This window comes from Arachis ipaensis, chromosome B3 (genome assembly GCF_059453495.1).
Source record: "Arachis ipaensis isolate K30076 ecotype BB chromosome B3, ASM5945349v1, whole genome shotgun sequence".
NCBI classification, from domain to species: domain Eukaryota; kingdom Viridiplantae; phylum Streptophyta; class Magnoliopsida; order Fabales; family Fabaceae; genus Arachis; species Arachis ipaensis.
In genome coordinates this window covers 115,776,300-115,804,297 of record NC_142438.1, presented here as the reverse complement: position 1 = coordinate 115,804,297, position 27,998 = coordinate 115,776,300, and the positions used below count along the sequence as shown (strand labels likewise).

The 27,998-nt window shown below is 37.1% G+C and overlaps 3 protein-coding genes across 31 annotated transcripts; 1 reads left to right on the top strand and 2 right to left on the bottom strand.

Annotated features, from left to right (window-relative positions):
- Nucleotides 1-10,174: 10,174 nt before the first annotated feature.
- On the bottom strand, nucleotides 10,175-16,992 carry LOC148572148 (uncharacterized). Of its 28 annotated transcripts, none has more exons than XM_088510129.1 (14): nucleotides 16,906-16,962; nucleotides 16,565-16,659; nucleotides 16,078-16,398; nucleotides 14,649-14,736; nucleotides 14,299-14,566; nucleotides 13,819-14,171; nucleotides 13,614-13,736; nucleotides 13,205-13,330; nucleotides 12,797-12,996; nucleotides 12,363-12,587; nucleotides 11,817-12,210; nucleotides 11,649-11,732; nucleotides 11,446-11,577; nucleotides 10,175-11,111 (listed from the first exon to the last, which is right to left on the bottom strand). In XM_088510129.1, exons 4-7 carry the CDS (start codon nucleotides 14,658-14,660, stop codon nucleotides 13,689-13,691), a joined length of 681 nt encoding a protein of 226 aa, XP_088366255.1. In that variant the 5' UTR covers nucleotides 14,661-14,736; nucleotides 16,078-16,398; nucleotides 16,565-16,659; nucleotides 16,906-16,962; the 3' UTR covers nucleotides 10,175-11,111; nucleotides 11,446-11,577; nucleotides 11,649-11,732; nucleotides 11,817-12,210; nucleotides 12,363-12,587; nucleotides 12,797-12,996; nucleotides 13,205-13,330; nucleotides 13,614-13,688. The 28 variants fall into 28 exon arrangements, with proteins under 28 accessions (XP_088366255.1, XP_088366253.1, XP_088366268.1 ...); XM_088510127.1 differs by lacking the exon at nucleotides 16,906-16,962 and adding an exon at nucleotides 16,804-16,899 and having other exon boundaries at nucleotides 10,175-11,115; XM_088510142.1 differs by lacking the exon at nucleotides 16,906-16,962 and adding an exon at nucleotides 16,804-16,899 and having other exon boundaries at nucleotides 14,653-14,736.
- On the bottom strand, nucleotides 16,804-24,046 carry LOC107630791 (P-loop nucleoside triphosphate hydrolases superfamily protein with CH (Calponin Homology) domain-containing protein). Of its 2 annotated transcripts, none has more exons than XM_021119176.2 (22): nucleotides 23,564-24,046; nucleotides 22,946-23,088; nucleotides 22,681-22,835; nucleotides 22,390-22,491; nucleotides 21,998-22,193; nucleotides 21,755-21,879; nucleotides 21,510-21,593; nucleotides 21,320-21,403; nucleotides 21,130-21,222; nucleotides 21,014-21,043; nucleotides 20,308-20,661; nucleotides 20,140-20,221; nucleotides 19,964-20,059; nucleotides 19,688-19,867; nucleotides 19,479-19,585; nucleotides 19,213-19,391; nucleotides 18,799-18,963; nucleotides 18,447-18,700; nucleotides 18,143-18,306; nucleotides 17,481-18,034; nucleotides 17,258-17,364; nucleotides 16,804-17,157 (listed from the first exon to the last, which is right to left on the bottom strand). In XM_021119176.2, exons 2-22 carry the CDS (start codon nucleotides 23,031-23,033, stop codon nucleotides 17,096-17,098), a joined length of 3,261 nt encoding a protein of 1,086 aa, XP_020974835.1. In that variant the 5' UTR covers nucleotides 23,034-23,088; nucleotides 23,564-24,046; the 3' UTR covers nucleotides 16,804-17,095. The 2 variants fall into 2 exon arrangements, with proteins under 2 accessions (XP_020974835.1, XP_016189517.1); XM_016334031.3 differs by having other exon boundaries at nucleotides 22,946-23,083; nucleotides 23,564-23,949.
- Nucleotides 24,047-25,980: 1,934 nt separating this feature from the next.
- Nucleotides 25,981-27,754, top strand: LOC148572147 (uncharacterized). The gene is made up of 3 exons (XM_088510118.1): nucleotides 25,981-26,740; nucleotides 26,817-27,226; nucleotides 27,293-27,754. The coding sequence occupies exons 1-3, from the start codon at nucleotides 25,981-25,983 to the stop codon at nucleotides 27,752-27,754; spliced, it is 1,632 nt and encodes a 543-aa protein (XP_088366244.1).
- Nucleotides 27,755-27,998: the final 244 nt, after the last annotated feature.

Genomic DNA, 27,998 nt, shown 5'->3' with positions numbered 1-27,998 from the left:
CCTCAGGTTCCTTTTCCACGTCGAGAGAGGGTTGGTCTTCAGGCTCTTTCATCTTCATGGATATGTGTGTGAGTACACTCTATGTCTCCTCCTGAGCCTTGTTCTCCTTCAGTTCCTCAACAGCCTTTTCCTCCTTGGGTTCGCCCTCAGCTTCCATAGTAATGGCCTTGCATTCTTCCCTTGGATTTACCTCAGTGTTGCTTGGAAGAGTGTTGAAGGGTGCCTCGGATATCCTCTTGCTCAACTGACCAATCTGTATCTCTAAATTCCTAATGGAAGACCTAGTCTCTGCCATGAAACTATGAGTGGTCTTGGAGAGGTTAGAGACTATTGTAGCTAGGTCAGAGAGGCTCTGTATGGGTGTGATGCCAAGGCATCTTAGGCTAGTTTCACTAGCATTTTTTTGTTAGTTTTAGTTGTTTTATGCATTTTCTTGAGCTTAAAGTAACCAAGAATGGTTAAATGAATTACAAAGCAATGAACCATCCAAACAGTATGATTTTGATGCAAATTCCATGAGTTTTTAGTTATATTACTTGAATGCTATGAATGGAAGATTTCTCATGAAATTTTGCAAGACTTTGATGCAATTGTTTGGATGATTTCAGGGAAGAAGAGGCTAGGCAAGGAAGCAACAAAATCAATAAAGGAAGCTTGAATATCACATGTGGAGTTTAAGTTCCAGTTTAAGCTTAAACTGGAACTTAAACTACCAAGCCATATAATGCTGGAAATGGCGTTTAAGTTCCAGTTTAAGCCTAAACTGGAGCTTAAACGCCAGAATCATGAAGGCTAGGAAATGCTGGAACTGGCGTTTAACCTCCAGTTTAACCTTAAACTGGAAGTTAAACGCCAAAATGAGAATTTCACCAAGGGAGCATTTCCACGTTTAAGCTCCAGTTTAACCTTAAACTGAAGCTTAAACGTGTTCGACACAAATTCTCACCAAAGAAGCATTTCCACGTTTAACCTCCAGTTTAACCTTAAACTGGAGGTTAAACGCCAGAAGTAAGAAAGGCACCAGGAGCATTTCCACGTTTAAGCTCCAGTTTAACCTTAAACTGGAGCTTAAACGTGTTCGACTATTTCTCTCCTCCAGGGTTGCTTTCTCATTTCCACGTTTAAGCTTCAGTTTAACCTTAAACTGAAGCTTAAACGTGTTCGACCCAATTGCTCCTCCAGGGTTGCTTTCTTCATTTCCACGTTTAAGCTTCAGTTTAACCTTAAACTGAAGCTTAAACGTGTTCGACAATTCACACTCCTGGGTTGCTTTCTTCCATTTCCACGTTTAAGTTTCAGTTTAACCTTAAACTGAAACTTAAACTTCAACTTAAACGCCACTTTTTGAAAGGGTTTCTGGGCCAAATATATTGAAGTTTAAGTTAGCATTTGAGCACAAACATTAACTTAAACGTATTATGGTATGAAACCCAATTGAATATCATGGTTTATGGGATTGGGCCTGAAGAATTGATGAGTCTGGAGCTTCAATTTGTTGAGTCTTGTGTCATTACTTGTTTATCACTAAGTTTGCTCAATGAATGTTACAGAATTGGATCACAGCCTCATCAGGATTATGGATCATAAACCCAAGCAAAAGGAAATCAGGGAAAGGCCTCAAAGCCCAAGAAACACAACAGAAGCTCAATTTAGAAAGTGTATAAATAGGATAGAATTTAAGTTGGTTGACACACTCGAGGAGTTTTATACACGGGAACTTTGGATCATTTTCTTTTTAGTTTTGTAATTGAATTCAGAGCTATGACTCACTAAACCCCTTTCATTGGGTTAGGGAGCTCTATTGTAATTCAATGAATCAATAATAGTTTTATCTTCTTCTTCAATCTTTTCTCTTGAATTTTGTTAGAAAGTTTCTCGATCTAATTCCATTGGGTAGTTGTCTTGGGAAAGAAACTACCCATAATTGGAATCCTTCGGAACCTTGGGAAAGGAATGGAGGATTCATGCTAGAGAAGCTTTCTCACAGTGAATTGGATTGGGGTTTGGATGGATATTGTGACATGTAATCCTACCAAATTGTGGTTCATGAAACTATGTGGTATAATCAGTGATCGAGCATCATCTCTTCTTATGAACATTTAAACCAAGGGATTGGGAATTTGTTTGTTTTTAGAGAGAATTGGTGAGCCAAGGGATTGGGATCCAATCATATAAGATTGCCAAGCAAAATTCAATGAATGCATTGGTTGAGGAAGGGATAAAAGTTGTTTTGATTCGGAGATCTCAATATCTCCTAACACCCAATGAACTCCCCATTTCTGATTTACCACTTTCTCTTTACATTCTGCAATTAAATTCATGCAATCACCCCCATCCCTTTTAATTTCAGCAATTTAGCTTCTCGCTCTTTAATTCATGCAATTTTACATTCCGCAATTCTCATGTAAATCGTGATTCCGCTCAACTAGAACATACTTCTAATCCGAATTGCTCACTCAACCAATCCTTGTGGGATTCGACCTCACTCTATTGTGAGTTTTTACTTGACGATAACCGGTGCACTTGCCGGAAGGAATTTTGCCGATCGTGCAATTTCCTAAATCGTAGCATAACAAGTTTATGCACATCAGGGTGTCTCCATCTGCTGCTGAGAGGGTTGGAAATGTCTGTTATTGAACCTGTTTTGATTGGTTCCACCCTGATTACTGTTGAAGCCTTGTTGAAGCCTCTGCTGATCTCTCCACCTGAAGTTAGGGTGATTCCTCCATCCCTGTCTGAAAGTCTGGACTTCCACCCTAAGCTTACTTAGCTTCTGAGGTGGAAATAACTTGGTCAAAAATCCATTGACTACCTGCTCCCATGTATCCAGGCTCTCCTTAGGCTGAGAATCCAGTCATAGCTTTGCTCTGTCCCTTACAGCAAAGGGGAAGAGCATGAGCTTGTAAACCTCAGGATTCACTCCATTTGTCTTAATAGTATCAAAGATTTGCAGAAAATCCGAGATGAACTTGTTGGGCTCCTCCTGCGGGAGTCCATAACTGACAATTCTGGTGTACCAGAGTGACCAGTTGAGGCTTAAGCTCGAAATTGTTGGCAGCTATTGTAGGTATGGATAAGTTGCGGCTATAGAAGTTAGATGTGGGTGCAGTGTAGGAGCCAAGGACCTTCCTTGCGTCTCCTCCGGCGTTTGGATTAGCTGCCATGGTCGTATCTTCAGCTTCTTGCTCAAGAGATTCTGTGAGATTTCCTCCAACTCTGTAAGCTTGAGCTTGTTGCAATCGCCGCCTCAAGGTTTCTCAAATTCAGGATCAGGATCAAGAAGGGCTTCCTTATCCATGTTCCTGCTCATAAACAATCAAGAAGCAAAGCAAGAAAAAAAAAGTAGGGGTCCCTATGTCAGAGTATAGATGACCCCCTGTGAGAAACTCTAATAAAGATATCAAATGAGATAAAGTAATAAATAAAAAGAATAAAAAATGAATATGGGATTTTAATTTAAAAAGTTTTCGAAAATAAAGAAGAAGAAAGAGGTTAAGAAATTTTCAAAAAAAAGGAAGAAAAGAAGAATTAAAGAGACAGCAATCTTTAAAATTAAAATAGGATAAAGCAACCAACTAACTAACAAGATTTAAAAATATAGACAGAAGAATTAATTTGAAAATTTTCGAAAATTTAGAGAGAGAAAAGTCACATAAAGATTTTGAAATTCAATTTGAAAGAAAGAAAAACTAAAGAAATACCAAACTTTTAAAATTTGAATTTAAAATAAAGATAAGATAAGATAATAAAAATTGAAAATCAAGTAAAAAGATAAGATAAAGATCTAAGATCAAGAAAGATAAACAAGATATTGTTAAAGAAAATTAACTTAAACAAAAAATTATTAATGGGACACCAAACTTAAATTTTAAACCAAGATAAAACAAGACTTAAGAATTTTCGAAAATTTGAAAGAATTTTTTTTTTTGAAATTTAAAAAGAAAAGAAAAACACAAAAAGACACCAAACTTAAAATTTGAATTACGTAAAAAGAAGGTAGCAAAAATTTCGAAAATCAAAAGAAAAAAATAAACAAAAAAGAAATTGAAATTTTCAAAAAAATAACAAGATCAAATTCAAAAATCAAGAAAAAAAAAATAACCAAAACTAAAAGACACCAAATGTAAAATCTGAGACAAAATTCGAAAAAGAGAAAAAGATGACTAAGATGAATTTTTGAAAAATTTTTAAGAAAATGAACAAGGAAGGTTCGAAAACTTAAAAGAAAAGAAACAATCAATTGAAAAACTAGTAAAAGTACCTAATCTAAACAATAAGACAACTGGTAGTTGTCAATCATGAACAATCCCCGGCAATGGCGCCAAAAACTTGGTGCGCGAAATTAGAACTCGCACAACTTCACCGGCAAGTGCACCAAGTCGTCGAAGTAATACCTCGGGTGAGTGAGGGTCAACTCCACGAGGATTGTTGGATTGAGCAAGCAATAGTTATCTTACAGGACTTAGTCAGGCGAAAAGTAAAGAGCGTTGTTGTTGTTGTTGGCACATAAATCAAGAAAGTAAAGAAAAAGCAATTAAAGATTGGTGAAATGATAATATATGGAAGCAGTTAAGGTCTTGGAAATGTTGATCCTTCCAGATTAATACTTCTTACTAACTATTTTAACAATGAATGCTTCATTCCATGGCAAACTGTAAATGATTAACCATAATCTCTTAGCGATTAATCTCTTCTGATCCTACTAAGAATGCCACTGACAAGGCCAGATCTTTCGGATTAGAGTATGGAGCTCGGTGTTCTAGTTTATACCACAAAGGCCCTAATCACCCCAGATCCCGGCTGAACAGGTATTCCCATGTCCCCAACGAGTTGTGGATTAGCCGTCTAGGAAGTGTGTTCTCAAGCTGCAGTTCGAGTGATCTTTGGTCGAGCATCACCAAAACTCATGTAGAAAAAAGGGTCATACTTTCGTTCCACCCAGTTTCATTAGTATGAAGAACGAGTCACACCTTAGAATGGAATCAAACATATATATTAAAATAGAAAAGTAATAATATTAAGCCATAGGAATAAACAGAGCTCCTAACCTTAACCAAGAGGTTTAGTTGCTCATGACTTACAGAGAAAACAAAGTAAAAGTAAAGAAGATCTGAAGCAATGTGTCCTCTAAGCCTAAGTGATCTCCTCTTTAAATAGTAAATAATAGACCTAAAAGATGTTAATTTAAATTTAAAAATTACAAGGATAAGATAAAATAAGCTAAGGAGTGCTACTTTGGGGCCCACTTGGTGAGTATTTGGGCTGATTCCTGGCATTCAACGCTGAAATGGGCGTTGAACTCCCATTGGGGGGGTGAGCTCGCTGGTTTCTGCTCCATGGCTGGCATTGGACACCAATTTTGGGCGTTCAACGCCAAGAGTTCCTCCTTCTTGGGCGCTAAACGCCAGGCTTGAACGTTTAGCGCCAGATTTGGCAGTGATTCTGGAAGAGAAGTATAGACTATCATATATCGTTGGAAAGATTTGGAAGTTAGCTTTCTAACGCCATAGAGACCACATCAATTGGATCTCTGTAGCTCAATTTGAGCTCGTAGGATTGCAAGGAGGTCAGGATTGACAGCATCTGCTATCATTTCCTCATCTTTGAACAAGATTCTGCCAAATTCGCCCAAAATTCACCTAAAATCATTAAAATAACATGAAAACTCAAAGTAGCATCCAAAGATGAAATTTTCACTAAAATATACTAAAACTTGATAAAATCTAACTAAAAACAACTAGAAAATACTATAAAAAAGGGTAAAAGAGGATCACGCATCATTGCCCTCCACTTGACAGGTGGTAAGAAATCACTGATAAAGGTGTCTCAGAACTCTGCGAGGAATCTCTGCTACCTTAACATGCATGGTACGTGTTGTCCTCGTTGCGACACGTGGCGAATCTCTACTGGGAATCTCTGATAAAGTTGCCTCGAAACTCTGTGTAAAATCTCTGCTAAAGTAACACATATGGTGCGTGTCGCTCTGTTCGCAACACGTGGCGAATTGCTACTGAGAATCTCTGTTATAGTTGCCTCGAAAATTTGTATAGAATCTCTGAAAAAGCAACACGCAGGGTGCGTGTTGTGTCAATATATCTACAACTCCACACTTCTGTAAAACATCCTAAATAACAATATTCAACAAAAAACACCACTTATTTTTTCATATCAAAAATAATTTCTAGTCAATTTAATCCTTTTCACATATATATATATATATATATAATTTTCTACAACAAATTTAAGCCATTTCTTTTACTAATGATGTCACATCAACAATTTTAATGACTTGACAAAAAATAAAAATCAACCAATAATCCTTTAGTAAAAGATTTAAAAAAATAAAAGAAAAAATTCTTATCTATTATTATTCAATCAAAATTAAAGTATCAATTAAATATAAAAATTAAAAAATTAAAAACTTAAAAATTCAAATTAAAAAATGAGTTCGGTGACAACGAGAGAGAGAATGTGAGGGTAAAACACAGTGAGGCAGCTGGCACCACCGGTGGAAAAGATAAGAGGGAGAGCGATTAGGGGTTTACATCAGGCAATGGGGTGGAGGGGTATAGGGCTATTAATGGGATAACAAGAATGGTCAGAAAGCGTCAAAGTCTTTTTTCGTGACAAGGTTTTAGGGATGTCGGCGCCGCAACTTCTGGTGTGAGATCATACTCTTGTTGGGGAGGGGATGGCTCAAGTAATTGGCAAGCAAGGAGATTCAACACCACCAAAAGTGATCTTTTCTAAGGAAGCAAATAAAGCACTTGCAAAACCATATAAGGAAGCCATTGTCATCAAGATTTTAGGGAAACATATGAGTTACATGGCTATTACTCACAAATTGAAAGGAATGTGGATGCTTAAAGGTGGGTATGATGTTTTGGATGTAGGGTATGAATACTTTCTAATCAAATTCGATTTGGCAAAAGATAGGGAAAGGGTTCTCCTTGGTGGACCTTAGATGATTGTGGAATCGTACGTCGCAGTGAAGCCTTGGACTATTGAATTTGTCTGAATGAAAATAGTTATGCAAATTAGAATATAATAATAATTGTATAGCAAAAAATAAAAACATAATTACAAAAAAATTGGAAAAAAATAATTTATATTATTATTAATTTTAAAAATTATAGAATAAATTGAAATAATATTATTTTCAAATAATAATAATATTAAATAGAATATCTTAGAAAATAAAATAAAAATTATCTTATTTACTAATTTTAATAAAAATAATTTTTAACATAACAGGAAAGAAAAATATAATAACGGAAATTCTAAAAAAATATTTATCAATATTTCTATTATTTATTAATTTTAATAATTACAGATTAACATATTAAATTTCAATAATATTGTAAGAAAAAAAAACAAAAAATAAAAAATTATTAATATAATCACAGAAAATTCAAAAATAAGTATTTAAACTATTTAATTTACTACAAATACTTATAACAATATGAACCAAAATAATGATACTAAAAATAATACAATTCAAATACTAATCTCTAAATTAGCAAAAATAATAAACTTACATAATTAGGTTGTCCCAAATAATTAATAACATATTTTGCCGTAGACGTATAATCATGTACCATTTTTACTAAACACACTACTAGGGATGGCAACGAGTCCCCATGGGGCAAGGACATCCCCCCCACCCCCACCCCCCGCCCTCCGCCCCGTCACCATAATTTTTTCCTTGTCCTTGCCACGTCTCCGCTACAGGTAACAGGGACCCCGTATCCGCCGGGGACCTGGACATTCGCGGATATCTGCGAATTTTACAAATTAATAATTGAACACAGAAACTTAACAATTTCAAACACAGAACATTAACAGTTGAATAAATCCTAACTTTTCAAATAAAAATTCAACAACAATTGCCCAAACAAGGATAAAACTCAGAAGATTAACAATTTCAAATACAAAAAATTAGCAATTGAACAAATCCTAAATTCCTAAATAAAAATTCAACAATAATTGCACAAATAAAGATACAAACTCAAAAAATTAACAATTTCAAACATTGAACAAACCCTAAATCCCAAATGTTGAAAAAAACTCAAATAAAACTAATCAGAGAAAGGGACTTATTGATGCGGCAGTGACGATTGTGCTAGTGGCGGTGACGATTCTACTGGAGGCAGCAGCGACGAGGAAGACCGATTAGGAGACTGCAATGATGATGAACGAGCATGGAGCAGGAGGTGGTGACGCTGTTGAACGAGACGACGACAATGAGTGAGAGGGCGGTGATTTGCAATGTGAATGAAGGAGGGAGGTGGTGACCAACGATAAGGTTTGTAAGCATTAGAGATGTAGAGAACGTTGGAGTGGTTGGTGAAGTGATGAGAAGTAGTAGCTGGAGGCAAGGAAGAAAGAGGTGACTAGGTCAAGGTGGGCTACTGAGTGAGGGAGAGAGTGAATCTGACGTGAGGCTGAGATCTAGGGTAAAAGATTAGGGTTTTTAACTTTATATATATATATATGGGGTGCATTGGACCTGTGCAACTGTGTATGCGAGTCTGATACCTTGTCAAAGAGAGGAAGTTTGGAATTTCTTGACAGAGTTCTCTAGAAACTACACAAACCCTTGGCTAGCCATTGGGGACTTTAATGAAATGTTACTCCCTTTTGAAGTCAAATGAGGTAATTTTATCCATCGAAGAGTAGAAAATTTTAGTTGAGTGCTAGAAGATTGTGGATTATAGGATCTTGGGTCCAAAGGTCTGCGTTTCACATCTATAGTATATGCATTCTCGTTGAATTAACCAACAAAATTCAACAAGGTTCGCAGCTAACAACATAAGAATCCAAAACAAAGTCACTGTGTGTAAGACAAGAAAAACATCAAGTTCCAACAAAATATAGCTCAGCATGTGAGAGTATCCCTAGCCTAGGTAAACAACAATGTAATATACATCCTTTTCTTTCCCATGTTTAGCTCATTTTGATGGGCTTTTTCTTCGGCAATCCTGCATCTTGCCGAAGTATGCTCTTTGTGCCAGGTGTTGTGAACAGTGTCCTAACCTCCTTACGTTTGTTCTTTGGTTGGTTGCGGCGCACAGCAGGTTGAGAATGGTTGTTAAGGGCATTCAAAGCATCTCCAATGGCTGAATTTTTATGACACAGAATGATGTCAACCATTATTTCCAACCTATATAACTTGATGGTGTCCTGCATGTGAAAATCAGTGTTAAATGACTGCATTTAGGTATAGAAAGTTATGCGTGTTTAATTTGGAAGCTCACATAATTCCAGCCATTTAGTTTTCCGCCTTCGGTCAATTAGTCCATGAATTTTATTGCGTATACACTACAATCAAAACTATGTGAATGAAAGCAACAAATTGTATTAAGAGAACTAGTATGCATCCCAATGAAACTTACCAATTAAGATATTGCAAGAATTTTAGGGGGACTTATGATGGAGAGAATCGTTGTCGGTCTAGATTTTCTTCCTAAAGAAAGGAATTACTTCGTTGTAAGCATAGCTCCAAACCAACAAACAACTCTCACATCAAATTAAATTTTTTGTTTTGTCACAAGTACAAACCCCAATGAATTTATAACCGAAGTATTTAGACTCCGGGTCGTCTCACAAGGAATTGCAATGAAATGGTCAATTATTGGCTATGAAGAACAAGGGGTTTGGTTGATAGAAGGGGCAATAAAATAAATGACAAGAAAAGTAAAGAGAGCAATTAAAGAAAGCAATTAATAAAGAGAAACATTCATGGCAAGATTTGAGATCATAGGCTTTCTATCCTAGTCATTAATCATAATAATTAACAAGAATTTATCTTATTACGTCATCCCCAACGATGGAAGAAGATATAGGTTATCTTCTATTAGAGAAAGTCTAACAAGACTAGCTAATCTCAATCCAAATGTCATAATCAACTCACTAATTGAATTAGCAAGAGATTAGCGTCATTGAAAATGATATTAACTAACAACTCTAGATCACCAATCTAAGTTGGGTTTTCAACTCAAGATTGCCTAATTACTCTTTCCAAGCCAAGAATGCTCAAAATCTACTCTCACATCCAACCAAGCATTTTGTCAAACACTTGGAAGGCATAAAAGGAAAGCATAATAAATGATAAGAAATAGTAAAATCTACCAACTACAAATTGCAAGGAGACAAGATCAACAGCTCAAATTCACAATAAGAGAACATTAAACATCAAATTTCATTAAATGTGAACCAAATCCAACAAGAGCATCGATGAACATAAAAGAGAGCAAAAAAGGAAAATTAACAAGAATACTAAGAGAATCAAAGTGTAGAAACATGAAATTGTAGAAGAAACAAGATGAGAACAATAATCAAAACCTAGATCTAAGATGAAATTAAGCCTAAGAACCCTAATTCTACAGAGAAGAGGGAGCTTCTCTCTCTAGAAACTAACCTACATGATGCCAAAACTACAAACAATTGCTCCTCCTTTGCTTGGACTTCAATTCTGCATGAAATACACTCAGAAACAAGTTGGATTTGGGCCTGGGCAGCTCAGAAATCGCCCCCAGCGCTTTGCCTTTAAGTGGGTCACGTGCTAGTATCGGCGCATACGCGCCATGTGCGCGTGCGCGTCGATTGGCTGTTTCTTCATCCGCGCAGACACGTCTTGTACGTGTGCGCGTCTCTATGCAAAACCAAATTTGCGCGCGCGCGCCTTGTACGCGTGCGCGCCCATCGATGCATTTCCAATATTTGTTTCTTCATGCATTCTCCACTTTGTATGCTTTTCTCCTCATTTCTTCCATCCAATACTTGCCTTATGAACCTGAAATCACTCAACAAACACATCAAGGCATCGAATGGAATTAAAGTAAATTAAAATCATCAATTTAAGGGCCTAAAAATCATGTTTTTACACTTAAGCATAATTCAATGGAGAATTACAAAACCATGCTATTTTATTGAATAAATGTGGAAAAAGGTGATAAAATCCCCTAAAATAAGCACAAGATGAACCACGAAACCGGGGTTTATCAACTTACCCATTTGGTTGTATTAGAATAGAGACGTATGTGCAAGACAGACCTTTTTGAGTGGGCTTATAAGTGGGGATGACCACCTTTGTCATGTCTTCAATGAACCTTTCTTGAGACACATTCAAAGTTTAAACGGAATACAATAATAAGGGTTAAATAGAGCAACAGAATCATGAGATGTTATTGTACTGCATATGCATCTAGCCTCATCTGTGTTGTATCATATGGTTTAGTGTGTAAGCTATCTAGTACAAAAAGCCTTTTTCCGGATACATCAAATGCATACACCCACCAATGACAGGACATACATATGGGAAAAAACCACTGCAATAATATACAATTGTAACTAAGCATAGTATGTACATTTATAAAGAAAAATACATATTCATTGTTCGGGTGCAACGATATAAGTTAATTGTCATATGGCAAATGGACTTACCCACTTTCTCTTTAAATCTGCTACCTTGTCAAAATACCTTGTGTCGGTACCAAAGTGTTCACCCAAATCCATATACACCGGATTTGGCCCGTCCTCAAAATGCATTAGATTTTTTGGGACCAGCACCATTTCCTGTCCAAAGATGAATGTGAGTGTTCATAAGCGGTAACGTACATAAATGATTCATATAAACATATCCTTACCAGTATCCCCAGACACACGCAGAAGTCATGCGTGAATCTGTTTAACCCTGAGTCATTGAATGCGCAACACATACAGTGCACGACCTACATAACTAGCTTGTAAAATATAAATGTTGCCAAAATATGAGATCAAAACAAATTGGAGTAAAATGTTTTTGGGTTACATACATTGTTGTTGAGCCAAGCATGTGGTCTCAGCGTGCACAAGTCCTCCCTTGCCAGCATTAGGTGCGGTCTACCCTCATACGATGCCACTATTTGCTGGTTATCAACAGATGTGTCCACACACCACCATTTGATTCATTATTCATCCCACTCAATGAGTTTTCATCCCCAAAGTAACGGATGAATGGATCGGGGGGACGGTGTGGGTGTTTTGAAGATTTGGGTCATCCCAAGGGAGAATGAGAGGCGTTGCGGACTGGGTGTGCATCAAGAAGTACCTTTTGGAATAATGGTTTGGATTGGATCCACGCTAATGGGTTTTGAGCCGTAACACCATTCGATATCTGCCCACAACTTTTCACACTCTGGATCTCGTTGAGATAAGATGTCAAGATTTCTGTTTCAAAAATAACTGTGAGGTGGCCAACCATTATACATTTTAAGGAGCCGATAACAAAAAATATGCATACTATATCTACAAAGTTTTTTGGTATACACTTTCCTATCAAAAAATTCACTAGAATATTCATCAATTCTTGAATACTATACCAATGCTCTTGACGGAGTTTTTGTTTCATGATCGTCTGGCTCGGTTGATTGCTTTGTTGTTTCCGGCTGGCTGGTTGTGGCGGTGTCCCCTTCCGTCCTATGATGCGTTCTATTGCAGAGTATCTTTCCAATGGGCTCGTCGTCATCGTCATCCTCATCGGATGCAACTGAAGGTGCATTTGTGCGCATTGAGCCGTTGCTAACTCGACCCCTCTTGTCGGATCCCTGAAGTCACAACACCAAACTAGTTATACACAAAGAACCTCAAAGTGCTTTTAAATCACACAATAAACTCACGATAAAATAACATTTCATGAAGCTATCTCAAAACATGGCATCACCAGTAACTTATTTAAAGGTAAGTTGACATGTTCTCATGTTTTAACTTTGAAACATGCAATTTAAACCTTCTTAAAACAGAATATTTTACTCACTTTTTGTCTTTCTATTGTGTCCATTTCACTAGTCGTGCCGATGTCCCCTTTTGTCATACGAGGTTCAGGAGTTCTTGTCCAATCAATTTTTCTCTGCAGTTTTTTGGCAATGGGCTCGTCGTCATCGTCATCCCCATCCAATACAACTGCGGGTGCATCTATCTTGAGCAGTGTCTAACTCCCCCTCTCTTATCAGATCCCTGAAATCACAAAGCCAAACTATTCATATAGAACTACCACAAAGTGCTTTTAAATCACACTACAAACACAACGTAAATTAATACATCTCCTCTGGCAATATAAAATATGGCATCAGCAGTAAGTTTTTAAAAATAATTTGTATTGTTCTCTTGATTTATGTTTGAAACATGCAACTTAAAGATTCTTCAGAAAGTAAAAATTACTCACTTTTGTGGACCCTATGGTTCCTTTTGTCCGGTGCGCGTCTTCTCTTTCAGCACATTGGTTCATCGTGACCTCACTCGCACAACCTTCACCGACACACCCATTGTTCCCGTCGGTATCGCTGCATTCCTGTTCGGAGCATCAACTAGTCAGAAGGCACATATAGCTAAGGATACATCCAGCGAGGACACATCGACATACGATTGAAACAGAAGACACAACTATTACCAACAAATTGGAGTAAACACTAATTAATGAGATGTTAGTTCTTCTGAAGGCCACGTAAAATTAATTACAAGAGAAATCGACCTCTGCATTATAAATATCTAATAAGCACACATGTATAAAATCTAAAAAAATCAACCAATTTCTTCGTGCTACAAGAAACCGTTAGCCTTGCTTCAATGAATACCTCTGGTTGAACAGTTGATGATGCCATAGCGCTGAGCTCCGCGGCAGTCCATGCAGAAAGCCACGGCTCATGTTCTTAACAATTCTCAAGTTCACCACGTTTTAGCTTTTGAAAGTACAAAATCTGGAGATATCGCAGACACACCTTAGGTGTTGGGATTCAAAGGTGAGTCAGATTAAATACCATTTTGAAATTAAAATGTTACCAGCAAAGCGAATATGCAACTCTCACAGGACTTATTGTTTCTACGTTGATACTTCCTGATTGCCTGTTCTAACAAGTTGAAAATATGCAACGGCCAACGGTATCTTCCCATATCAGAAACATCAAGTATTATATCGATGTGCCAAGACGAGATGACGTGTTGCACAGTCAAACACAGAAACATCTTAAGCACAAGCAGGATGAAATGTCTCCTGAACTCCATCCTGTCATCTACAGTTTCCATAGCACAATGGTTGACAAAACACCTATGTTGAATGGTTTTCAACCGATGAAATCTTCTTTTTATTGAAGCATGAGAAACATTCCCACAGTCGAACGGTGGGAAGTCGTCAACTACAACATGCATGTGCATAAAATAGTGTAAAATGAGCAGCAAAATAGGTAGAAAAAATGAAAAACCATGGAGACCGAAACTATTTTGACCAATTGAATGCTGTGTAACACAGAAAGCTATACTCACCACCAGGTGGGATTCCGAAAACACGCTGAAATAACTCGGGTCCAATGCGGATGTTTCCATGATCTACAGTCAACGTGCTCGTTTCAGTGTTGTAGGCTTTAACCAACGAAACCATTATGCCTTGTTTAACCGGCCACCTCGGGACTAGCTTCAGGAAACCAAAACCCATTGCTTCTATCTCCTGTAGCTTTTCTTGGGCTTGGTTTATTTCCAAATCTTTGAAGAAATCCGCAATGTGGTATGGTGAGCACCTTATCTCTGATAATTTCTGTCAACATAAGACAAGACCATTAGAAACAAACAAACTGATAAATTAGAATAAAAACACAAATCTCTGAATGATGTAGTACCGACTTTCCCATGACTTGAAGGTGATTTCTGGCAACAGACCAAAAATTATGTCCACGTACAAAATTGTCTTTTATTCCCCAAACTCAACTAAGTCAGCGGTACAAGAACAGGAAGAAATAAAGTTAAGCGCAAGATTACATAACAAAATACAATTCAGCCACATAAAAAACCAATTTTCACCTTTTGATTCTTCTAGATTAACTAGGTCACAAGTACAACAATAAGAAGACAAAAAGTAATTCAATAACCACCTCTATTAATCAAAGAATTACTATAACGCTAAAGACACATGTAATATATAGGTGTGCACATTAATATGACCAGAATTAAAATTACAACCATGAAAATTATGTTATTCGAGTTCAGATAAAGGAGAACTACCATAAAACACAACACCAGATAATAGCAATTATACCAGAATACAAAGATAATAAAAAGAAAACTTAGATAATGGAATTTAGTAATGTTCAAAGACATGAAGGAGTGTTTTTTTTCTAGAAACCACCTATATGTAGAAAAGTTTAGTAATATAAACTATCCTAAAAAGCAAAAGCGTCACAATGGATATGATAATGTAGTTAAGGTCGTGTTGAAACATTTTTTAATGAGATGATTATGACGTATCAACTAAACGACAATATGGACATGGACAACAGGCAACATAGCAGCTTTGAATCTTATTTCAGGCGAAATCAACAAAACAAAAATCAATTTCTCATAACCCACAACTAATTTAAAATATGGAACGACGCATAAAAAGTAAATCTAATAAGAAGACACACCAATTTTATATAAAATATCCATAGTTGCACCTGTTGCTCGCTAGACCATAAACCAAATAACAACTCAACAATAAAAATTTCCAACATCCAACTACTTTTTGCTTAATCAACCCAATCAAAGGTCCAAGGATTAATTGGTTTTTTACATGTAATCATTCGAAAGCAACATCCATTAACCATATTCACATCAATAACACCTAACGCACCAAAACAAACACCAATTAGTGACAACCATACATATTAGTTGAACCAAGGAATGGTCCATGAAAATGAACTCTTACTCAGCAATACAAATCAGCACAAACCATCACTCTAAAGACACATCTGAAGTAATGTTCAATTGCTGTGATTACAACTAATACGTTCCCTTTTTCCTTTTCCTTTTAACTTAGCAGTACAAAACATCACCCTTAATTTACAGTGTGATAACCTCCAGACATTATCAAAATCCAATTATATGTTGACAATATTCAAAATCATTTCCAACCCAGGACATATGGACACATAGGAATCAATTCATTATTTTTACCTTTCTAAAAGAATCCACACACTCAGAAAACCATGTTGTATCAATCTCAAACCTTATGAAATGCTCTCAAATCGAACCTAGTACAAGCAATTAATGAAAATCTGAAGAACCACTAACCTGTTATTGCAGCGCCGGCACCGGAGGGAAGACACGTGCGGTGGGCCCAGACGCTAGGCAGGGAGCGGCGCTGACTGGGGATGCAGAGGCCGAACAAAGGCACCGTCGGGTTGGAGGCCGGAAGAATGGATGCATCTTCAAAGGGGGGCCGACGGCGACATGCAACAAAGGCGGCGATGCTAGGGGACTACAAGGAGGTACTTGCGTGTGGCGTTGTCTGGTGTTCCGGCGGCGTTGACTCCCGTTGACGGCGGCAACCATCGAAGACTGCAAGGAAGAGGGGCTGAGTGGCGCTGAAAGGGGAGAGTTGGAGGGATGTGGCTGCACGGTAACAAGATGTGGGTATTAGGTTTACAATAGTAAATTAGTGACATTAGGATTAACCTAGGTTAATTAAGAATGCGACTTTTTGAATAAAATAGGTTTCGGGGTCCAACCCAATGAAAGTTGGCAAGACCCTGTTGGAAACGGAATTGATATTACAAACCATAAATATATTAACAGACATAGGCATGATCCATACGAGATCCTGATCAGTCCTGGTGCAAATGAACTTTTGAAGATATGGGCGCGTTTGATTCCCTGCAATGATGCCAAGAATGAGAATAAGATTTGCACATCTGTATTTATCGTTCAGATGTGGATTTTTTTTTTTTTAATTTGGGATAAATACAGATGTAAGTTTTAATCAGATGCGACTTAGTGTCTTCAATGATTCTCACTTACTTGGTGGCTACATATGTCATAAGCATAAAACAAAGATACATACAGACGTAGATTTTAAATTTTTAATCAGTTGAGTTGTACGATTCTCACAATCTCACTTACAGAAAAGATCGCGATGCTTAAATACAAAATAGTTACAAGCTAGGGTTTGCAATCGCCTCACTAAATAATAGATTGAGGCTGAAATGAGCTATAACTCAGCCTTGGGTGCAGAATAATATAATAAGCACCTAACATGAATAAAAAGTTCCTATGGCCCTAATCTTTCTACAGCATCCAAGTTGTATCCTAACTATTGCCATCTTTTGAGGGGCTTTGCCGAAGAAGAGCTACCAGCTGTCTGTTTTCTAACACCTACATGCAGGACGTTAAGTTAAAAACAGAACCATGGGAGACAGGGAAAGAGATTAAATTAAAATAATAAGCGAAATGAGAGCAAGCTGGATACACATACTTGAATTTGACACTGAGTGGGTTCTGTTCAATGATAGCCTAGAAGGTTTCGTTGGTAGTTTCGATGCAACTTGCGGGGCTTTGGGAATTTTGGATGGCATGATAGGCCTGCATGCAATTCAATGCAAATCGATATCAAGTTTATGGCTCAGCAATGACTCACGTTCCACACAATGAAAGTACATAGTTACTACAATAGTGTTGAACACAGAGAGAGCACTCACTTTCCCGTGCTCTGAGGTGGAAGGTCGTCCACTGTTGTGTTCTTTGCTGGTGTGGTTTCAGCTGCCTTCTCGACTTCAGGGAAAAGAGTGTACTCAACAATACTGCTGATTGAATCGGTTTCTGTACCCATTGAAAGACCGCCATCAGATATGTCACTTAATCGCTCTTCTGAATCTGCATCTCCAAATCCTAAGAGGTCAATGTCCTCATTGAAATTTTGATGATTATCTTCTCTGGCTAATTTCATTTGTAGGGAACTGGACTTGTGCCTGAAATCATCCAACGATCGAGGAGAACCAGCTTCTGATTGCCTGTCACTATACTCAGAGCAATTGTCAGCATCAGAAGTTGCTTTGTCACGGGCTCCAATGCTCCTTGTTCCTGAGTGTCTCAAGCTATGCCGAGGAGTCCCCATTGAGTGTCTTCTCGGAGATGATGGGACATGCCTAGGTGAGATCGTACCAAGCTTTGCACCATTGTTATTAACCTTGACCGACTGCAACCGCTCAATTTCTTCATCCTTCCTTGTAATTGCATCCTTGAGAGACGACAACTACAAGAAAAGTAGAAATCAGTGTGCAATTGTAGATGATATTGCAAAATCAGTTTAAGCCAACTGGTTTCAACATATATGTTAAATGCAATTAAGACTGGATATAACCTGTTCCATAAGTTCTCTCACATCCTTGCCCTCTTTGTTGCTACGAGCAGCGCCTAACTCCACACCAGAAACCCTCTCAGCAAACTTCAAGGTACTTATAGTTTCAGAATATGAAGCGACATCAGGATTAAGTTGTACAAACATAAGGGTTTTTGCTTGACCACCTAGAAAATACAAGTTCGAAAGTTACCATAATAAGATATGATTACAACATGCCCCAAAAGAAAAAAACAAACAAACAAAACAAAACAAAATAAAACCAAGAGAACAAATATAACTTGATATTAATGATGGCAAAAATTACCTAATGAACTCTGAAGAAGTTGAGTCAGTTTACTATTTCTATATGGCACGTGTGAACTCTTCTGTGCTAGAGCAAATATCACATCTCCAAGTGCTGAAAGTGATTTGTTTATATGTTGTGCCTCCTTAAGCCTATCTCCTGTTGCTTCAGAACGATCCACTCTTTCACTTCCAGCAAGATCTACCAGATGTAGACACCCACGCAAGAGAGTGTTGGTCTTCAAATCCGTTCCCCGAACATGAATGGAGAGAACACTGGCACATAATTATAATAACAAAATGAGTACCGAATCTTCACAATTCGACAAATGACATTAAGAGGAGAAAAATATTCTGCAAGCTTTGAATACAACCTATGTGATCTACTACTCCTTTCATTTAAGGCTGTGGCACTTGTAGCCCGATTCGTCATCCCGATATTCATCAACTCAAGGACATCTGTCATTGAATTTACAGAGTGCATACTTGCATCAGGAACAGCCAACCCATTTGGTTGGGTTGTATTCCAAATCCCAAGTGTGTGCAAGTCAAGGAAACAGTATTTTATTTGCTTGAAAACAAGAATGAAAGGAAATGTATGCTAAACGATACTATAAATTTATATGTCAAATTTTTTATACATATCTATATGCAGTAAATAGTTGTACATCAATACATAAATGAAAAAGCATGCATGCATGTTTAAGGATAGATAGGAGATGCTTAGCTTATAATAAAAGGCAGCCCAAAGCATCTGTGTATATTTATTAGAATTAGAAAAAGGATATCTCTTTTGAGGGCCATTGGTTGATAGTAAATCACGAACTTGTTCATTATAAATCTCAACCATTTGAACACCAATTTCATACATGATAGAGTTCCTTCTGCTATGGGAGATATGGAAAAGATCGTGTAGCGCCCGATAGTTGACTCCCCAATCCGATTTTGACGATAAGGAAGGTCCACTCTAGAAGAAGGGGGTGAAAACCTAAATTAAACTTTTGAAACACAATGCAGTTAAAATGTAAATAATGCCCAACATATTAAATACTACCATTGTATATGTTTTTCCAGCACCAGTTTGACCATATGCAAATATACAAACATTGTAACCATCAAGAACAGAACGAATTAATGGTTGAGTATCCCTGAAAACTTCTTCTGCAGAAATAATAATAAGAGGTGCAAGTCAAAAGTTACTACCAATTTGGTAAAATATAAAACTAATAACAAACATAAAATTCAAAAGAATGAATGTTGTACCTTGACTTGCAGCTTGACCAAAAACCTTGTTAAATTTAAAAAGCTTGCGACTATCTTTTCCTTGTTTGAGAGGATTACTGACAATTAGTTCTCCATCCTCACCCGCAAACTCAATGGTTGAATGATTTTGATTTTGTCCCGGAAGAAAGGGTCTAATTCGGCAATATACCCTAATATTTCCTATTCATCAATGATTTAAACAACAAAAAGAACAGGTCAGGTCAGAATCAAGCAAAGACACAATAATAGTGTGTCTAAGCACTACAAAATACACACCTTTCAAATCTTGAACTTCATTATACAATTTTCTATTTTCAGCAAGAACTACGTGGTAATTTTCAGCAGCATCAGCTAGACCTTTGAGTTTGGTTCCTATATATGAGCACATCTTGTAAGTATATGACACATCATAAAACAATATAAAGTACTTGAAGAGATACAGTATATATTACCAAAGTACTTGAAATCCTCTAAGTAGCTTCTTTTTGTTTTTAACACTTCATTTTTGACAGACTTCATTGCAGCTCTCAATTCCTATAAAGCACCAAATAATATAAATATAGCACAAGTAAAAAGAAAATGGAAATAAAAAATGATGCAACATAAACAACAAAGCAAACCTGAAAAGCTCTAGATTGGCAATCGACAAAACTTAGGTAAGTACGCTCCTTATTCTTCCAATTCACAGATCTGGATTCTGAAAATGCCTCCAATTCCTTCACTTGCTTCCTTGCATCAGCAAGAAGACTTTCAAGTTCGGATATTCTTTTCAAGTACTCAACTTTAGATTCAGTAGCTTGTGATTCTAGCTGCAAAACATGTTCTTCATGTGTTCTTTTGATCATTTCCAGTTCTTGCTTCAGTGTAGAAACTTCAATTTCATTACGAACTTTTTCTTTCTTTAATCGAGAAAAATCCTGTTCTTCAAGTTTCTTCTTCTCCTCAAATTTACTTTGTTCAAGCTGCAAAGAAACCTGATGAAACAACTGACTGAAGTTAGTAGCCAAACAGAACTAGAGTTGGAAGCTGGAAAACATGTTTTGTAATTTTAAATGCTAAAGCATTTCAATATTAATCAAATCATCATTTACTTTTCAAAATTATTAAAGGTAGTCCTTTTGCAATTATAGGAACTTTATTATATATAAAGGTAACAATGCTGCATAGTTTCAAACAAATCTACATAAAAACTAGCTTTGTGTACAATAAGCAACATGAGCTGATAGTCCAATCAATTTGAGCTACTTAATCATGCTGAAAATAACAACTTCAAGTTTTAACTTCTAACAAAAATGAGGATCTATATTGCAACAGATAGGTTTGCACCTTCAATTGCTGAACCCAACTTGCAACCACCTGTATAAAATAGAGACAACTTTGAAATTAAACTGAGATAAAAATAGAGTAAGCCACACTCCCAGCTCAATCAACAAAGAAACTACCTCGTTCTCTTCAGTGGTCCCAGCTGCAAGAGTTTCAAGTGCATTTATTCTTGATTGGTACTTCTCCTCATGAGCCTTGAAAATATTGTTTTGCTTCATATATGCAACATAATAAAACAGTCATTCTTCAAGGAAAAATGAAAAACTTGAATTCTCTAGGAGGGCAATGAACATATAAAGTTAATTTTACATTTTTTATGCTTTGTGCTTGATGTGAAACACGCAACTCAATGACTTGCAGAATTTTCTTCAACAGACAACCTGCACGTTGAGCCTAGAAACATGCAAATAAACTCAACAACTGTTTATCAACAAAACCAATTTGGCAAGAACAGGGTAGCATTGACATGAATTATTTATTGCAGAAGTATTTAACTCACTTGGGGTACATCTCCATTCTTCCTTTCAAAGATATCACTGAGGATCGCATTCCCTATGTTAAAGAGCGATCGAGTTGATACACACTGCAGATATACATTTCACTTATTTATCAGGTTCATATATGAGCAAACTACAAGAGCAATAGTGCATAACACATATTGAAGAATTCCCTAGTGGTAACTGGTAAGCACAAAAAGAAAATAGAAAATTTGATAGAGACAAGTATATTATCTTATTGACTCACATCCAAATTGTTTGATTTTAATAATTCCATAAGTTTAGCATCTGAAAGATCTAAGGGCAGTCCTTGCTTCAACTGGAACAGTTCATTAGACTTCAATCCATTTTGGTCTTTGGCAGCAATTCCCCCTGGACAAAGAGATGTAATAAGAAAACATCATTGATATAAGGTAATTGCTGCAGAAAGAATATTAAAATCTTCAATAAATCTATTTAGAGCAGAGCATAATTTAATTGATTGTAATACCATAAACAAAAGAACCATCGATAGCATGTCGGAATTTCAAAGTATCCTTGAGACAACTATCATTTTCCTCAAGGGATGTTTGATCTGACTGGCCCCACCTCTTCCTAGAAAAACTCTGGATATTTTCCCGAGCAGCATTGAAAGCAAATTGAGTTTTCAATGTCTCAAGAGATTGTAAGACAGGCACCATGGATCCCTGCGTGAATTCTCAAACGACGTCAAAATTAAATAACTACAGGAGAAATTTCAGTTTTGTCTATGGACAGTGCCACCAAATTTCTCCCTCATAGCAACTATAATATAAATAAAAAAATAAAAGAAAGAAGAAGGATAAGGAAAGGCCATAACTCAGCATGTTCTCAAATAGCATTTCAGAAAGGAACTTCTTATACCTGCTCCAGGTCTGACAATTCAAATCCAGACAATCCCAATTCATCCAAAGACATTAGAAACTTTTTAATGCGGCCCACTGGCTCATTCAAATATCCACGTCCCTGAAGTTAAAGATGTACTTCATTAGAGGAAAGAGAACAAAAACAAATAAAATAATAAACTCCAACTTAATGTCAGCACAATCAGAAAACAATGAAAATTATTGTAGACATACTCATCAAATAGAAACGGTTTTAACAAAAGGAAAAGCAATATATAAGTATTAACACAGCGAAAGATATTTGTATTACTTCCAATGAACCAGGAACCAGCTGGTCCAAAAGGCTGCATAATAAAGATCCATCCCTCAACCATTCTCTCAATTCCTCCTCTGAAGTTTCTGAAGGCAGATTAAGGTTAGGAAGCACGGCATTCATCCACATCACCAGAGAAGCAAGCTGGCTACCTGAAAACATAATCAAATAAAACATTGTAGAAATGGGGAAGTAGGATAACAAGCACAAACAGATAAGCATCTAAACTTAAAAAGACAGAAGCCAGTAGTAGTTCACTTACCTTCAACTGTACCTCCTAACTCTTCCCCAGAAAACCCATTTAAGCTGCCAGTTTCCCCTTTTCCTCGCCCCTCCTGCCCCAACTGCATGCTCGTTTTAGATACTCTTCCTGCCCCTTTGATTAACTGTACCTGTTTCCCTACGCTGGCACAACAGAGATGAGAGAACTTCCATAAGAAAAGTACCCCCTTGACTCAAACATATTTAGCAGCTTACGTGGACCAGAAATTAACAATGTATTAAGAAATCAAAGTAACTATATCAGAAAAAAGGTTAAATGTCTACGATATAAACAGATAAAGTCAGAAAATAGTTGTCTAACATTTAGAAAAGGGGAGACATTAGAATAATTAGGATATTTTTTCCTTAAACTAAACTACATTGAAAAATACAGTCAGATTAAAGGAGCTCGGATTGAAATAATTACTCCAGAAAATAATACAGTGAAATTTAGAGCGGCAAATGGAGAAGATCGAATTGAAAAAGAAACAGAAACAAAAATTGAAAAATGCTAAACTCGGAAACGCAGCTGCGGCATTAGCTGACGCGCATTATTAATAATTAATTCATCAATCAATCGATCAATTCCTCAAGGAACGAAAACAAGATAAAAAAATACCAAGAAAAGCAAATGCAGCAGATCGGCGCAAAGATATGTTGCAGAGGCAATGCAGGAAGAAGTTGAGGAAGTGGGAGCTACCACGCAGCGCTTTGGAGGTACGTAAAAGCCTCCCAGATCAAAATCGGAACCGTTGAAACGACAGCGTGTTGGAGCAGCAATGCAGATACCGAACCGAACAAGGCGATAACGGATGGATCCAAAATTGCGGAGTGGTTATTTTGTAGAGTTTGGTGGAAACGGTGAACGGAATTTAGTTGGCAGAGAGATTTGATTTGGATTTTGGTTTTAGTGGTGTGGGAGACTGTGTGTTGTTGTAGAAGGGGGAAAGGGTAAAAACCAAAAAGAGGTTCGGGATTGGCCCTTTCCTTTGTTAAGTTGTTTTCGTTTTCGTTTTCATTTTTGAAATGATAAAAGCGTCGCGTCGAGACCTGAAACTTTGGAATAAATTTTGCAAATAGTATATTGAATTGGATTGCAAGCAAAATAAAGTGAATTTGAATCTTTAAGTTTTAACCTTTTCTTAAGCTTGCCCCTTTTTGTTTAATTAATGAAATCGCACCTTCTTTGTTGCGATTTTGTGAATTGGCCACTGACTACTTCTCGAATGACATTCCCGCCGGCCTCCTTAAATCCGCTTTTAAAAATTAGATCGTCAGCTTTGTCTTAAGCCTCTATCCTGTATTATTATTTTATATGAACGAAAAAAATTCTACGTCCAAATAATTATCCAACCAAAGTTGTATAACCATTTTTCATATTAACTACTATCACGGTTATTTTTTTTTCCTTTTTTTTCTTTTTTTATTTAAATTTTTTTTTCTTTCCTTTTCCTTTTTCTTTTTCTTGATCGCCATTGTAATTCTTATCATAGACGCGAATTTGGAATCTCTATTTATTTATAGTATTTTTTGTGTGATTTAAATTATATTGATAAGTTTTTTGGTGTCGTCATTTTTAAGTTTCGGTATTATTATGAATTAGATTTATTGTGATTCATATTTCTATACTTATTTTGAGTTTAATTTTTTCTAGTGTCACCATTTTAAAATTTTGGTATTATTTCTTTTTAAATTTATATTCTTGTCATAAATTTGGATTTGGAGTCTCTATATAGTCGTAGTGTTTCTTATGTGATTTAAACTATGTTGATGAATTTTCTGATACAGTGGTACTATCATTTTTAAATTTCAGTGTTGTCATGAGTTAGATTCAATGTGATTTGTGTTTTTGTGCTTGTTTTGAGTCCAGTCACCATTTTAAAATTTCGGTGTTATTTTGATTTAGATTCAGTGTTGATATGGCTGTTACAAATCAAAAGTCATAACTCGGCATTATGCGTTATAATTCGGCCCAACAGATTTTAACTCATCACAACAGCGCAACTCCGAAGTAAAACACCCGACCAGATATTGTAACCTACCAATCTATAATTACTCTTCAATGCAGATAATGACCAAAGGCTCAACCGATCAATCTCACTTCACCTATAAAGGTATTGATCTTGCCTGGAAAGTAGATCGGCTTTTACTCCTTGAAATCAGCCGAGCTATATGCTACAAGGTTGGACGTCTGTCCCTTCAGGGTCCGAGCTTCTGATGTTCGTTGTAAGGTATAAGAACGTGAGCAATGCAGAGGAGGTGGAGTGTACCTGCAAAGGCACTCCGATGCTTAAGTCAGTAATGGTATCAAGTTCGGAATAGAAAAAAAGATACTTTACATTCTCTTTTATAGATATTTTCTCATCTGTTGCATCTTTAGATGATTGTTTTGTCCGTTTCTGATAATTGGTTTGGTAACCGATTTTATCCTTACCATTTGGGACGTCGGTTATAATAATATTGATTTTGCCGAGTTATAGCTCATAAAGGCCGAATAATAACGGAAAATGACGAGTTATGATGATGGCTGGTTATGAGGCTGAGTTATGATTTGTATTAATGGTGACCACATCACAACCCCCAAGCTTAGCTTGAGGAGGATTTTAATGAAGCAGGTTGAGCTTTGTTTTTGATGAGTTATAACTCAGCTTGCGTGGGTTAGTGGATGAGCCCCCAGATCAACTTACTTCATTAAAAGATGGTTAAGCGTTTTGAATTTTGGGTACGTGGGGAGTCGTGTCCGTTATTTTCTGATGAAAGAGAAAGAATGATGGTTGCATTTAAGTTTGCTGATTCCCAATGTTGGGTTCACTGTTTGATGTGGCTTTGGGAGTGGGGGTTATTATTTGGAACTTTCTGTCCCTTTGAGTGCTTGAATCCCTTCAGATTTTTCGTTGGTTTTTGTTGGCTGTTTGTTATATGCTTGCTTCTTTGAAGAATGGGTAAGAGAGGTATGAGTCTCCTTTCCTCTTTCTGATCCATTTCTGCGTTTTCTTCTCTCTTCTTTTTGTTATTCTGATACTGTCTGTGACGCTAATGGGTTTTGAGAAAGAGAAAAAGGATAAGGTGGATTGGTCTTATGATTGGGTGGGGGAAGATGTTAAATCAAGGGTTTCACTATTTTCTGATGATGCGGCGGTGAAGGAGGTTGATGTGAATAGAATAGTGAGGGCGGGCTCTGGGGTGAAGGTGGAATTGTTACCATGTAGTGTTAATGATAGGATTTATCACCGAGAGTCGGGGTTTGGGTTCTTCTACATGCACAGTTGTGTGCTTGAAGAGTTGCGGGTTAGGCTTCCGTTTACTGAGTTTGAGTGTCAGATTCTTAAGCAGCTCAACTGTGCGCCTTCACAGTTTCATCCTAATGGGTGGGCTTTCCTGAGATCCTTTGAAGTTTTGATGGAATATCTAGAGGAGGTGCCGTCTGTGGATTTATTCTTTTCTTTATTTCAAGCTAAAGGGGTTTGGAAGGGGGGGTGGGTGAACTTCAATAGTACTCCGGGATTTGGGATTTTCAAACTTTACAAGTCTTCTTTTAAAGACTTCAAAGAGATGTATTTTAAGGTCAGGAGTTCAGAGGAGGATTTCCTTTTTTTTATTGATGAAAATCTTGCTGAGAAATTTCCTCTTTTTTGGTGTTCGGAGCCGCAAAATATACTCGGCCCCGAGGTGATATCGCCGAGGAATGAGTGTCTGATAGAGTTTTTGGTGGAGAATGTTGATCGGAAAAATTTGATATTGATGTATGAGTTGCTGAAGTGGGATGATGATAAAGATGCTGTTGTAGAGTATTTAGGTGAGTTTTTAGGGTTTACATTAATGTTCGCCCCCCTTTGTTTTCTGAAAAATCTAAAACGAATTGGTTGTTGTAGGTGGAAAGTATCCGGGCGTTTCTGCTGCATCTCTGAGGACGCGGTTCAAGAATAAGAATCTTGAGAAGGAGGTATCGTCATCAAATGCCGAGAAGGTTGTTGGGACTGGCGAGGTTTCGCAGCCTCGTCAAGGGCGGAGGAAGGTGATTGTGAAGAAGAGAAAGAAATCCGACCTTGTGGAGCTATCAGATGATTCTGATGAAAAAGAGTTAGCTGTCCCTCTGGAAGAGATACAGGCCTTTATGGGAAATCAAAAAAGGCTTCACGAAGTTTCTGAAGAGAGCGAGGCATTTTCGGTGTGGGGAAAAGAGTATCCTTACATGGCTGTTGTGGACGAGTATTGTCAATCGTCTGCGGATGTGACTCTTGCAAAGGAGGTCGGGGATATGGCCATTGGTCAATATATGCAGGTAATAAGTTACTGAATTTACCTTATTTTTCCTTTGGTAGTCTTATGGGTTTATTCTGCTTTCTAGGTTGTTGGGCTGCGCCTTGCAAGTCTTGGGCGAAGTCAGGAGTTGAAATATAAGGGAGTTGCTTCTGAAAAGGGGGAGGTTTCTGTTTTGAAGGAGGAGTTGGTTAAGTGTAAGAGTCTTGCTGCCGAGCTTCAAGCTCGTCTGACTGAGACCGAGAAGATGCTGAAAGAGACTAAGGAAAGTTATTCTAAGGATGTGGAGGATTTGAAGAAAAAGGAAAGCGATTTGGTGAACGTGCAAAGTCGTCTGATTGAGGTGACTGCTCAGTTTAAGGATATGGAGAAGAAAAAGGCAGATGAGATTTTGGATTTGTTTGTTGAAGGTTTTGAAAGGGCAAGGTTGCAGGTTAAGTTTTTGGTTCCGGATGCCGATATTTCTGGCATGGATCCAGGGAAGATAGTTCGAGATGGTCAGCTTATTGAAGATGATGGTGATGCAGAGGATGGGGCTGACAACGTTTAGAAAAATTTCTTTTGAACTTGTTTTGTATATGTTTAATTTGAATGTGTATTGTAAGTTGATAACAGTATGGCTCTTGTTTTTTGAACTTTTGTTAGATTGACTTGTTTGAATGTTTAATTTGGTGCTTTTTATAAAAGTTGTTTGTGACTGTTCGGATGTTTTTCCGAGTTTATTGGTTTTTCTGGTTTGAGTATGTTATTTGATTTGTAGCTTAGACGAGTAGTGGTATTTGTCCGAGCTGTAT

What these genes read in the sequence shown, in the direction of transcription:
- LOC148572148 (XM_088510123.1), bottom strand. An exon ending in TTTCGGAATCCCACCTGGTG is followed by an intron (nt 14,172 to 14,298) that starts GTGAGTATAGCT and finishes TGCATGTTGTAG; the next exon opens with TTGACGACTTCCCACCGTTC. An exon ending in GTTGCATATTCGCTTTGCTG is followed by an intron (nt 13,737 to 13,818) that starts GTAACATTTTAA and finishes CGATATCTCCAG; the next exon opens with ATTTTGTACTTTCAAAAGCT.
- LOC107630791 (XM_021119176.2), bottom strand. Translation starts at nt 23,033, where the DNA reads ATGCAGTTGGGGCAGGAGGGGCGAGGAAAAGGGGAAACTGGCAGCTTA. An exon ending in AAGCACAAAGCATAAAAAAT is followed by an intron (nt 21,223 to 21,319) that starts GTAAAATTAACT and finishes GCATATATGAAG; the next exon opens with CAAAACAATATTTTCAAGGC. An exon ending in CCACTCAGTGTCAAATTCAA is followed by an intron (nt 17,158 to 17,257) that starts GTATGTGTATCC and finishes TCCTGCATGTAG; the next exon opens with GTGTTAGAAAACAGACAGCT.
- LOC148572147 (XM_088510118.1), top strand. Translation starts at nt 25,981, where the DNA reads ATGGGTTTTGAGAAAGAGAAAAAGGATAAGGTGGATTGGTCTTATGAT. An exon ending in TGCTGTTGTAGAGTATTTAG is followed by an intron (nt 26,741 to 26,816) that starts GTGAGTTTTTAG and finishes TGGTTGTTGTAG; the next exon opens with GTGGAAAGTATCCGGGCGTT. An exon ending in CCATTGGTCAATATATGCAG is followed by an intron (nt 27,227 to 27,292) that starts GTAATAAGTTAC and finishes TCTGCTTTCTAG; the next exon opens with GTTGTTGGGCTGCGCCTTGC.